We start from the raw sequence: 12,382 nt of genomic DNA on the forward strand, positions 1-12,382 counted from the left end.
CTCATTTTGACATGTCCACCTTCGGGATGCATGATCAACAACAACAAGGAGGACACTCCCATCTCACCCTCATTGATATCCCACATGAATACTTTTATCTAGATCTCACATCACTCAAATCTCTCTTGGACTACTCTGGATAGCCTCAGATACTATCCAGGACAAATGAATCGTCATGTCTGAGGAGCCGCATACCCTAGCTGAAGCTACTGGTGGTACCGTCCCAGTCGGAACAAACAATGACAATGCCACTTCGACCATTCCTTCCGAGGTTATACCCGATTCAGAGACAACCAAGGATGGGAAAGAGAAAGGTCAAGGTCCAGAGGTAACAAATACCGAAACCAGTACAGATGCGGATATGGATTTGGCACCTTTACCTACCGAATTCGACCCCAACGCACCCGCTCCCACTTTACCTGAACCTACCGCAGACGATCCAAGTACATCGAACCCATTTGGTGTAACGGAAGTACCAGAGGAAGATGATCTGAACTCTATTGAAGATCATGGGGAAGTTGAACAGGAACAGAATGAGAATGACAATGGACAAAGGGAAGAGGAAGATGAAGGTAAGATGATGGAATACATCACTTCGTTACAGCATTTTGGAGCGGCCGACGAAGAAGAAGAGGAAGAGGTGGAACAGATTGAAATCAGAGATAACGAGCAAACCCTCAAAGATGGGGTGGAGGAAGATAAAGATGAAGCAGCGGATAGACCTCAAGAGCCGCAGGAGCAGCAAGAGCAGATAAAAGATAGCGGAGGAGATGATACAGTGATAACGACAAAGGACGTCGAGAGGACTTCTAGTGAGTATTTCTTCTCTTCACTATCCGGTCAATCGATCTAAGCTGACTCGAACTGTTAGGACAATCATCACCCCTCACACCGATTAACGACATCCCAGAACTCCCAGCCGATCTAAACCTTTCCCCTAGTGCTCCTAGTACTTCTGCTCCTCTACCATCCGAACATCCACTACCAACCTCCAGATCAAGATCGAGAACAAAGGAAATACCCAATCCGACCAATCTGTCCGAAGCGGAAGCAGGAGATAACTCTGATTCGATACCTCATGCGGAATCTTCATCTTCCGCTGCTGCTCGTAAACGAGCTTCTGCATCTGTATCAAGTACACCTGTACCCACTCGGTTCCCCATCACAGCTACGTCAAAGAACAAAATTTCTGTAAAAAGGAAATTACCCGAAAAACCTAGAGCTAAGACGAAAGGCACAGGAAAAGGAAAAGGGAGGGAAGAGGAGATGATTGTGATCGATGATGATGATGATGATGATGAAAAAGAACGAGAGGACGATTTGAATAGTATTGAAGATCCTGATGAAGTCCGAGATTCGATGGTGATTGATCGTGATAAAGAGGGGCAGGAGGAGGTCAATACGGATGAAGAGGGAAGACGAAATAAGAGGGTGAAGGTGAATGGAAGGTTGATCAAAGGTGAGTCAGCTTATCTGCTTTATCACTATCATTATAAATCGAAGCTCACAGTACGATCTCTGAATAGCAAATGGGTCTGGATCTGGGACGAAAAAGCGTTCAGGAGAACCCAAGAAGTCAACTCCGAAAGCTCCTGACAAAGTTACCGAAAAGATTGGTCCCCGTGAGTTTGACTTCTTTTTCGTCCTCGTCTTGAGCTCTGTCGAATTTCTCGATGAGTTTTAGCTGATCTCCGAATGTTGAAACTGGACATCACAGGTGCCAAAGGAATGTCAGATGCGATGATAAAGAAACTACTAAAAGGAAGGACCAAAGAAGTTCAATTGGCTTCATGTCAAAGACCGAGATATGGGAAATGGGGTAAATGTACTCAGTGTATAGCGAAATTGGGTGGTGATAGTTGTAGGTTCAGAGATTTTAGGACTTTCCCGTGAGTGTCAGGTATCCCAGGGCACGTGCTTTTTTCAAAGCTGATAGCATCCGATTCTGATCTACTTCAGTATCGATCCTGAAACTACTGATATCACCGGACCGGGATATTTTGAGTCTACAGAATGGAAAGAGGATATGACACCTTTACCGACAGAGTTCAATAGGGATCTCGAAGAGGAAACAATAGTCAAGACGGAGGTGAGCTATGTATCGTCTTTTAAGTTGATCGTTATGAGACATATAGCTCATCATTGCTGCTCATGTGACGATATAGACAACCGTCGCTCCCATGTTGTTACCTCTGATAACGGCCGAAGCGAGGCATGTATTTGGTCAGAAATCCATCAAGAGGGGAATGGACGCTGCTAAACATCGATCTGTTTGCGGTAAGGCTTTCGCTTACTCCCAATATTAGCGCCTGTGTGCGTAAAGGATAAACGTGATGCTGATGTCTTGGTTTTTACATAGACTTTTGCTCATCAACAATATTTGGCGGATGGTTCTTCTGTAAGACATGCGGACGTGATTATTGTCTGCAATGCGAGCGGTATTTCCCTGATTCTCTCGAAACCATCATGGATTCGCCTTGGCCTATGCCCGATGCTGCCCGACCGAGATTATTGAGATGTCAACATGTAGGGGAAAAACAACAGTCTCGAAGGCCCGCTATGCACTACAGATCGAAATTACAAGCCGTATCTCGATTCAGTGAAGAAGAATTGAAAGATCATTGGTTAAAATTGTCGTCATTCGTTTTGGATGATGGGAAAGAAAGTTTGGATGGTAAATTGGGGTTGATGGGTTTGAAGAAGGATGATCAGGATGTGAAACGGATCTTGACCTCGATACAGGAAGAAGGAAAAGGGAACGAGGTTGAAAATGACGATGAACCGTTACCTCTTCCCAATGATGAGATCGATCTGGAGATTGGTTTATCGGATGGTGATGGATTAGAAGAAATGAAAGATATATTCGAATCTACCAAGATTACCAATCCCACTGCTGAACCTATACCTGATCCTGCGGAACTGCTAGACCAATCGAGAGAATTCATCTTTCTGAAAGATCAAGATTTGACGAATGACGTATTTGATAAGATTTGGTCGAAGGGGGAACCGATTGTCGTCGATGGAGTTGATAGGAAATTGAATTTGGGTTGGGGTCCGGATGATTTCATTGAGAGGTTCGGTGATGAAGCATGCTGTGAGTTCAGATCTGACTCACATACCATCTTGCCCCGTCCCGTTCCCGTCCATATTTCTTCATGTTCCCTGCCTTGGTATTCATGTGTTGTAGCAAGGAGTTTGAGAAACTGATTGTTCTGATGTTACTCTTTTGATAGATGTCGTAAATTGTCAGACGAACGCACCTAGACCCACGACCGTAGGGAAATTCTTCGAAAAATTTCAGGATTCCGAAGGACGAAATAAGGATATACTAAAATTAAAGGTAAGTCGATCCTTCGATAGAGAATATCTGTTACAAGTACCGTGATGAGCAGTCTCAATGAGTGATTTGTTCTTTTACATAGGATTGGCCCGCTACGGACGATTTCAAGAATACTCATCCGGAATTATACAACGACTTCTGTGACGCGCTGCCTGTTCCTGATTATACGAGACGTGAGGGTGTCCTCAACCTGTATTCCCATGTGAGTGATGACTACTCATGGTAATCACTAAACTTTGTGGAAAGTGTTAATCCTGTTGGTACTTCATTAGTTCCCTCCTGGACCGACAAGACCTGATATAGGACCTAAAATGTATAATGCCTTTGTAAGCTGAGAGATTAAATCTGTTGCTCTGCATCAGCTGATATGTCTATTACGTCTTACACAGGAAGCGAAAGAAACTACTGGTGGATTCGGTTCAACTCGATTGCACATGGATGTAGCGGATGCCGTGAACTTGTTACTTTATGCTAGTCCGAGGTCGAAGCCTAAATCTAAAGCTGAATCGAAGACAAGTCCGAGTTTAGACGATCAAATCAAAGAAGCTGTTGAAGGTAAGGAACCGAGCGAGGATCAGGAAAAGGACAAGGACGACCCCGCTCCGCAGCCTATCCAACAGGATGAAAATGCAAATGGACATGGAAGCTCGGAAAAAGAAGCAGCGCCAGAACCAGAAGCGGATATCGCCCCTCAACCTGGATGTGCTGTATGGGATCTATTCCGAGCTGAAGATGCGGATCTCATCAGAGATTTCTTAACCGAGAAATTCGGGAATACCCATATCTTCACGGATCCAATTCATTCACAGTTGTTTTATCTCAATTCGAATCTGAGAAAAGAGTTGTATGAAACCAGGGGTGTAAGGGGTTGGAGGATCTATCAGTATCCTGTGAGTGTACATTGCATGTCCGATGCTCAGGTGAACACAAAAAGATTGGAGGCACAAGCTGATGGGGCTTTTGACCGAATCATAGGGCCAAGCCGTGTTCATACCTGCCGGATGCGCTCACCAAGTTTGCAATTTGGCGGATTGTATTAAGATTGCATTGGATTTCGTCAGTCCTCGTGAGTAATTCTACTGCCTGATTCAAAGTAACGCTCAGGAGACTGACGTGTATACCTTGTATATGTATGTCAGATAATGTCAAAAGGTGTCAACAGCTCACTCAAGATTTCCGGAAAGAGAATTTCGCGAAAGCTTGGAAAGAGGATGTTCTGCAGTTGTATAATGTCTTGTGGTGAGTCATCGCTTCAATCCCAGACATATCTGTCGGGTATTTCTGATAATTTGAATTTCTACACAGGTACGCATGGTTGTCATGCATCGAAACTCGTAAACGACGTCAACGTGAAAACGAGGAAGCTGCCTTGGCTCAAAAAGCGAGAGAAGCGCATTTGGCATCTTTGAGAAAGGGTCGACATGAATCTTGGGATGGTGGACATATGACAAGAATCGGTAGTCCGTTATCATCAGCTTGGAACGTCTCGAGTGTAAGGGACGAACCTCATTTGGATAGTCGATCGCCTAGTTTATCCAGAGGTGGATCACCTACTATCGCTAGGGTTATGGATGAAGATGATTCTGCGATTCAAACAGGAGACGAGAATAATAATCAGGAAAAACGAGATGATAAAGAGAAAAAGACCAAAGCACAAGATCAAGAAAAATTAGCAAAGGAATTGTTCGAAATTACCATAAAGAAAGAACCACCTTCTTCTTCTGAAACCTTCCTGGGTTCAAATACATTATGGTCGGGGAAGAAAGGCGTGGTGAGCATCACCAAATCCACTAGTGGTACTGGTAATGCCACGAAACCCCTTTCGATGAAGAAGGAAAATAAAGATGAGGGTGAGAGTGAAGATGTGAAACCTACCCTTTCGGCTCGACAACAAGCGCTATTAGATAAACAAAAGGAACAAGAAAGGTTAAAAGTGGAAAGAAGATTGAAAAACCCACCTAGAGCTTTGAAGACTAGTACGTTGATCAAATTGGGTGCGAAAAGATTGGATGATGTACTGGAGATGGCTCAGAGAGAGATGTTTGGTGAGGGTTTGGGTTTAGGTTCGGAGGGCGTTGAGGGTATGGGGATGGGCATGGGTGATATTTGGCCAAATCCGAATCCGAATCCTAATCCGAACCCTAATCCGGTTCCTACCGCGCCGGCTGTTGCTGAAGAAATTCAAGTACCCGACGATGGTCGGATGGTTTTGGATGAAACTCTGGTTCCTGGTCATCCAATGGAAATGGAAGTGGACATGGACGTGGATATGAATATGGACATGGAGATACGCAATTCACTTAGGTCTTTGAATGATGTGTTTAGGGATCAAGAACGAGCACAAGCTGAAGAACAGAGGCAGCGAATTGAAGAAAGACAAGAAGATGGTAATGTTGATGTGGATGCTGATGATTTCTTCAATCATGAACCACAAGCACCGGAAGAAGAAGAGGAAGAAGTGGAAGAAGTGGAACAAATTGAACACAGAGGAGAACAATCTGTGAATATGGATAATATGGAAATTGAAGAAAGTGAAAGAGATAGAGAAGAACTGGCAGCTAATTTGAGGTTGGTAGGTGAGATTGATATGGACCTGGATATTGATGATGAAGGTGGCGAACAAGCGGGGTTTACGTTGGAGTAGCGTATCTGTAACTTTGATTGTAGCGTCTTGAGGTATGTCTTGTAGGAATGTCGAGCGGGATCACGGGTTGTATGATTCATCTTGTGTAACGTCATAGTCATCATGCATTTGTCCTCTCTTCCGAGTGTTTGATAAGGGATGTATGTACGTTACTGTCAATTGTATGTGGCTGATAAGGAGAGATGGTAGGCTGTCGCTTAAATACGCGCGGAACCATTAACCGAGCTATCCACGAGCGAGTCATGACTTATGGAACGTTAAACACGCTCTAGCTCAAGCTCTGACTTAATCTCGCTTTCAACCAAGCTCTAATCTCCTTCTTCGACATTCCATTCATACTCATATAATCATTCACTGGAAGCTTCACGTACAAAAGAATCAGAACCAAAAGCAAGATGGCTGCCAGACTCAGGCTCGAGAACAAGGTCAGTACGAGTACGATATCATATCTTGCTATTTGCTATAGTTTGAATGTCGACAGGGAGATAAGGAAGGATGTTGGATGATGGATGTGAGACGATGCTGATTTGATTGTTGATTCATGAGATAGGTTTGTATCATCACTGGAGCTGGATCGTAAGTACACTTTCGGTCTATACTAACTCCTTTAGATGTTCTTGGATTCCATTCACCTTCACATACTATTTTAATCTTATATACTTCTCTGACTTTCTTCCCCCTTCTCGCCGATCCGCATATCACTTCTTCTCTTATCTGTATCTGATTACTCTTGCTCATCTTCCTTCTTCCCTCTCTCTCCCTTGTTTCTTACCTCCTTTGTCTCCCCCCCATCTCCTCTATCTTCTATACCCTGCCAATCATCTCATATCTTCCTTCTTTTGCATTCTTCATCGCATTTCGCTTTCTTCCTCCTTCTCCCATGATCCTTTCTCTGTCCTGTCATTCCCCTTCCTGACGCCTTCCCCCTCACAGCGGTATAGGTCTCGAGACAGCCGCCCAATTCGCCTCGGAGGGAGCCAGGCTCGTCATCTCAGATATCAACCTCCAAGCTGTCCAAGCCGCCGCCGACAAGATCAACAAGAAATTCCCGTCTGCGAAGGCTGTAGCTGTCAAGTGCGATGTTAGTAAAGAGGAGGATATGAAAGCTCAGGTGGATAAGGCTGTACAGGAATTTGGAAGGTTGGATGTTGTTGTGAGTCATATGCTTTATGCCATATGATATTCAGTCATATTCGTTCTCCTCGTTCTTTCAACATCAAAACCAGGAGTGGAGAACGATAGCTGATCACAGGCTTCATGACTTGTAGTTCAACAACGCAGGTATCATGCATCCTCAGGATGACAATGCGCTCAACACGGAGGAGAAGATCTGGGATCTCACACATAATATCAACGTGAAAGGAGTTTGGTATGGTTGTAAATATGCTATCTTGGCCATGAGGAACGTGAGTAAACCATGCCTTCGAATACTCATACCACATATACTTGAGTACGGAAGGGAGCTGATACGACTCCGTCACATCATACAGAACAAAGCGGAACCTGAGAAAGGACTCGGCGTAGGGGGATCAATCATCAACGTAGCTTCTTTCGTGGCCAAATTAGGTGCAGCTACACCTCAAATTGCCTGTGAGTGATATCACGATTGTGTTGTGAGTAAGAGCAAAACTAATAGATGATTCACAGATACCGCCTCTAAAGGAGCCGTTCTCGCTATGACCCGTGAACTTGCCATGGTCCATGCTCGAGAAGGTATTCGAATCAACTCACTCTGTCCTGGTCCTATCCGAACTCCCCTCCTCATGGACTTCCTCAACACACCTGAGAAGTTGAACAGACGTATGATTCATAACCCCATGGGTAGATTCGGTGAAGCGGTGGAACAAGCTAAGGCTGTAGTATTCTGTGAGTGGTATACTCCTCTCAGATACGTGTCATGACCATACAACTGATTACGTGGTGATCCTGTAGTGGCATCCGACGATTCATCGTACATCAATGGTACTGACTTCTTGGTAGATGGTGGTCTTCACGCTTGTTATGTTGTAGGTCTTATATCCCACATTAATCTCTGGTCTATCTAGCAAACGCAACGAGGCTTGATTGACTGACTTTGGATATCCACAGACCCCCGAAGGAGAACAACAAGCTCCTGCTCCAGCTGGACTCGCTTCCACCCTTTAGGATCACATCAAAATTCATAAAGAAGACTCGTCGATCATCTCAAGTAGCGACAGCGATTGTTTATAGAAGCATATGTACATAGATGAAAGAAGAAATCACCACCCTAAAATACTAATCAACGTGACGCCTACTGACTGAACGGTGCCAAGCTGATTAATTATCCGGTTAAATATCGGGAAACTCATCATGTACCGCCCAAACTTCTCCAGCTTATCCATCGCTGAGTGCGGCACCGGATCCCGCCAACCATCTAGCAGTTTCGGTGGACATACGAGGGAATTCCAAGTCTTCGCTCGTATCCCAGACGGTCTTATACGGATCTTCTTTAATCTGGATGGACCATCCATGTGTACGAGTATGGAAATCATCTTTGAATGGTCTCAATACATGAACGCGACCATCAACTCTGGTAGTTGACTTATCATCCCATCTTCTCAGTATATCTTTATATACCTCTGGATGATCTGATCTCAGTTGATCAAAAGTTATCTTCCAATCTGATGATTGACCATCTTTATTACAGATCCTCATCGGGGACCCCCTCGTATATTCACCTGGATCATAAATGACTGTACCGTCTTGACCTTTGATTGGGTTATTCAGGTTCAGTCCCTTTCCATCCTCTACATCCTGGCCGTTTACATTGATTAGTATGCAATATAGGTTTTTGGTCCCATATGAAATATCTTGAAATATCAAAATTCCTAGTAGGTCCATTTACACCATTCACATCTTCGATACACGAAGTTTGTTTACTCAGTGTGATCTCACAAAAGACCATAGATGTTTCTGATTTACTTGGGAGAGGCCAAGTTGGTATTTTCAAGTTCCTCCTGGCCCTTTGAAGGATTTCTTGATCGATGGATTCTTGGTCCCATTGAGATTGATCACTTGAATGTTCAGTATAGTATGCGAACTTTTCCGCCTCTATAGATTCAGGTTGAATGGGAATAGTCGATACGCCTTGGTCTAGGGTAGTTGGGTTTGGTCGGCTTGGGTCAGTGTCCGGCATCTTGGAAAGACAGATATCAACTAAGATGAAAGTATATATCAAATGGATATAAGTTGAAACAGTGAGTCAGGATATAGACACTCAAGGCTATATATACATATATATATATATTATATGTCAAATTGGGGGATGGGGATGGGGATGAACCTTCTTCTTTCCAAAGATTTCTACACAGCCACCAGATCACGCCTTCTCATTTCGTCATAGAAGAAAAGAAAGGATGACCGATCAGCAAATTACATATGGACATGTCATCCTTTATCAATTGGGTTCGGTTGGAGGAGCGAATCGTATTCGTATGTCGAGAAATCTTTTCAGTTATTCACACTCAAGCTCTTTCGTTTCACGACCTTCTGTGATGTATGTATTGGAAATGCCGTGCAAGACAAAAGTAGGAAAGTGGTCTCAGGATGAGAGTACTGCGATATCGTACAGTATAAATCGTTTTGACAATGGGTCTAGGTCAAATGCATTTCAGTCTAAGCTTCATTATCATCCTTTGTTCACTCCTGTATCTATATCTACGAATACATTCTATATAATTGGTATAAAATCCTATATACACCTAAATCTAGGTCTTGTACATCACGCATACTTCGCCAGCAACGACCAAACAACCTACAATCATCGTAACTACCACAGGGATGGTATTCCACCTCATAAACTGTCTGTAAGTCACTGATATACCTTTTTGCGCGAGGATGGACCGCCATAACAAGCCAGCTAAGGACGCCGAGAAGCTATGTGATCATAAAGGGATATCAGCTCGATCTCTGCCGCTGGGCTAGATTGCGAACCTTGAAAGGAGAAATAGCGATGCGAGATAGGTGAAAAGTAACGGGTATGTCACTCACACGAATGAATATGCACCGAAATTACTACCTACTGCCAAAGCGAATATCGCTCCGTACAATGATCGATTCGATACGTTTTGATAGGTCGTACCCCAATATTGGAGCACACGAGCCAGTAAGATCGTAGCTCCAATGTTCGTACCGAAAATCTGCAAAGTAGAGATAAGCAAACAGATGAGATCAGTACTCTCATCATACCATGTGAGAGGACAACAGGATGTTGAGTAAAAAGATGAAATGATAACCCACATTACATCCGATAACACTTAAAACACCCATCAACCATACACTTCCAGCCACACCACCAACTGCTTCCCATGCCCCCCACCAATTACCAAAGATCCTTATCCAACCTGTATGCTGTAACCCCTCGACTAAAATGAAGAACGAGAATGTGAACGGTAAGAGTGTGAGAGGTAATCTCGATATCACTAGAGATGTGTTGGGGAAATTATCCGTGAATGGCGATAAGGGTTTGAAAGATGTGACGTTTCTATACTTTCGGTTGTTGTCTTGAGGTGGGGATGTCTGGACAGTTTGACTATTGTTCGCAGGTTGACTTGAAGTATCTGTGTTAGCTCCTTGTACGGGAGCAATCGAAGCTTCTGCATTCTTCTCATTAGGCTCTGGCGTCGTCTTCTCCATCGCTCTTGCACTTTTCGTTTCCTTCGCGTTCATTCTATCCTTCACCGTGTCCCTGATAAACACCAACCCTGCAGCAGGTACCGTAACAGTCCAAACACCCTCAATCCCCTCCAGCAAATGCCCCGCACTGAGTCCTACCAAAACTACTACAGTAATGATGAAGATTGTCGCGTTGAACATCGCCCCGAACGGATCGACAAGCGCAGATCGAGGGCTGATTTCGGGTGGATAGATCGTATGGGGTATCAAACCTTTCTTTCGGAATATGATCCATCGTAACAATGGAAATAAAACAATCGCAGATGCGACAGTGGGCAAAGCCAACCAGGCAGAGTATGACAGGAACGAAATTCCAAATGCCGAGGTGAGAACGAGGTTGGTGATGTTTGAAGAGACCAGGAAAGCCGAGACCAAGTTGCATATTTGGAAGTGGGTGAATAGAAAAGCAGTGGGTGGATCAATTGATGAATGTTGAGTGAAATAAGCTAAAAAGGGTGTACCGCTCAATACCAATGGGTCGTTACCGAAGAATAAACCGATAATACTGAAGAATAGATAGAAAGAATTGTAGAGGGTAGTACCGCCTCCGTGGGCCGTTGATTTGGATGCGATAAGGAACGCGAGGTAGCGTAGGAGACCTGTGCAGTCTAGGGAGATCGAGATGTATGCCTGAGCGGGAAGATGGCGGTTAGCCAATTAAATTACTCCAGAAGGAGATGGACAGGGAGTGGAGAAGAAATGGAAAAGATGAGGGCAAAGAAGCGATCCAAAGGAGCAGAAGCAAGGGAAGAGAGAAAAAGGAGTGATAGAACAGGATGGTGATAAAACAAAGGAGAGACCAGGCAAGAGAAAAGGAAGGTGAGAGAACGGGTCAGAGAAGAAAGAGAGAATTTACACTTACAAAACAAAAGAAAAGCGTCATTACATCATAAGGTTTGATACCGCCACTACCTACTATGCCTCTTCTAACCACTTCAGGGGGTATACATGTCGATGCGAGAAGTAACAATACACCTATGACCGGTACGGTACGTAGATCCAAGGGGAAATAAAGTCTTTTACATTGACATCGTCTTGCACATGGTGGTTGAGCTGGTTTCCCTTCGCCTTCAGATACACTGTTTCTTGGCGTCGAAGATGCCGTTGAGGATGGAGGGCGCTCCTCCCTCTCACAAGGGATTTCGAATGATATGCGTTTTTGCAGATTGTCGCATCCCCTAGAGAATAAGAGGGGGAATGGGATTCGGATAGGGTAAATCACGAGGGCATCTATAATGATTGATTTGGTGAATCAGTATCATCCTACGGACCTAGATCTAGGGAGAAGATCTACAGTGAAGAATGAAGGAGGAGGTTCATGATGACTCACTGACGATGAAGAATACTATAAGAGTGACTATCGATCTAGCATCTATGGATCTATCTGAACCATCTTGTAATGGTTGGATTGCCATCGTTCACGGATTGGTGTTATATATCTGTGAAGTAAAATTTCACTCGAGGGTGCTGAGCAATCTCGGTCGTGTGAGTGAGCTATATATATGTCATATGATCATCACGTTGAGTGATATCTTCTTGTGGAAGTGAGGTAGGTGAGTATGAAAAGAAGAGAGAAGTAGAAAATCCCCCTCGAGAAAAAGACATTCTTCATCGGCATATGATACTGTACGTAATGTAACCACGCACGTGCCTCCCACCTTCGAATCGGATCGAGGCACTGCAATCGAGCAAAGTGTGCCTGA

The 12,382-nt window shown here is 44.1% G+C and overlaps 4 protein-coding genes across 4 annotated transcripts; 2 read left to right on the plus strand and 2 right to left on the minus strand.

Annotated features, from left to right (window-relative positions):
* Positions 1-175: 175 nt before the first annotated feature.
* I203_107882 (uncharacterized protein) lies at positions 176-5,984 on the plus strand (the record flags this gene model as incomplete). The annotated part of the gene is made up of 14 exons (XM_065518274.1): positions 176-812; positions 872-1,459; positions 1,527-1,622; positions 1,718-1,889; positions 1,960-2,089; positions 2,166-2,277; positions 2,360-3,094; positions 3,234-3,340; positions 3,423-3,542; positions 3,613-3,666; positions 3,730-4,230; positions 4,316-4,406; positions 4,480-4,579; positions 4,646-5,984. The coding sequence occupies 14 exons, from the start codon at positions 176-178 to the stop codon at positions 5,982-5,984; spliced, it is 4,782 nt and encodes a 1,593-aa protein (XP_065372639.1).
* Positions 5,985-6,379: 395 nt separating this feature from the next.
* On the plus strand, positions 6,380-8,129 carry I203_107883 (uncharacterized protein; the record flags this gene model as incomplete). Its single annotated transcript, XM_019151423.1, has 8 exons — positions 6,380-6,409; positions 6,535-6,560; positions 6,918-7,137; positions 7,253-7,390; positions 7,475-7,574; positions 7,632-7,850; positions 7,917-7,990; positions 8,073-8,129. The coding sequence occupies 8 exons, from the start codon at positions 6,380-6,382 to the stop codon at positions 8,127-8,129; spliced, it is 864 nt and encodes a 287-aa protein (XP_018999318.1).
* A 210-nt stretch (positions 8,130-8,339) lies between these two features.
* On the minus strand, positions 8,340-9,141 carry I203_107884 (uncharacterized protein; the record flags this gene model as incomplete). Its single annotated transcript, XM_019151424.1, has 2 exons — positions 8,340-8,759; positions 8,851-9,141. 2 exons carry the CDS (start codon positions 9,139-9,141, stop codon positions 8,340-8,342), a joined length of 711 nt encoding a protein of 236 aa, XP_018999319.1.
* A 571-nt stretch (positions 9,142-9,712) lies between these two features.
* I203_107885 (uncharacterized protein) lies at positions 9,713-12,094 on the minus strand (the record flags this gene model as incomplete). Its single annotated transcript, XM_019151780.1, has 5 exons — positions 9,713-9,881; positions 9,996-10,144; positions 10,245-11,309; positions 11,542-11,909; positions 12,010-12,094. 5 exons carry the CDS (start codon positions 12,092-12,094, stop codon positions 9,713-9,715), a joined length of 1,836 nt encoding a protein of 611 aa, XP_018998913.1.
* Between the last annotated feature and the right edge of the window lie 288 nt (positions 12,095-12,382).

This window comes from Kwoniella mangroviensis, chromosome 3 (genome assembly GCF_000507465.2).
Source record: "Kwoniella mangroviensis CBS 8507 chromosome 3, whole genome shotgun sequence".
NCBI classification, from domain to species: Eukaryota; Fungi; Basidiomycota; class Tremellomycetes; order Tremellales; family Cryptococcaceae; genus Kwoniella; species Kwoniella mangrovensis.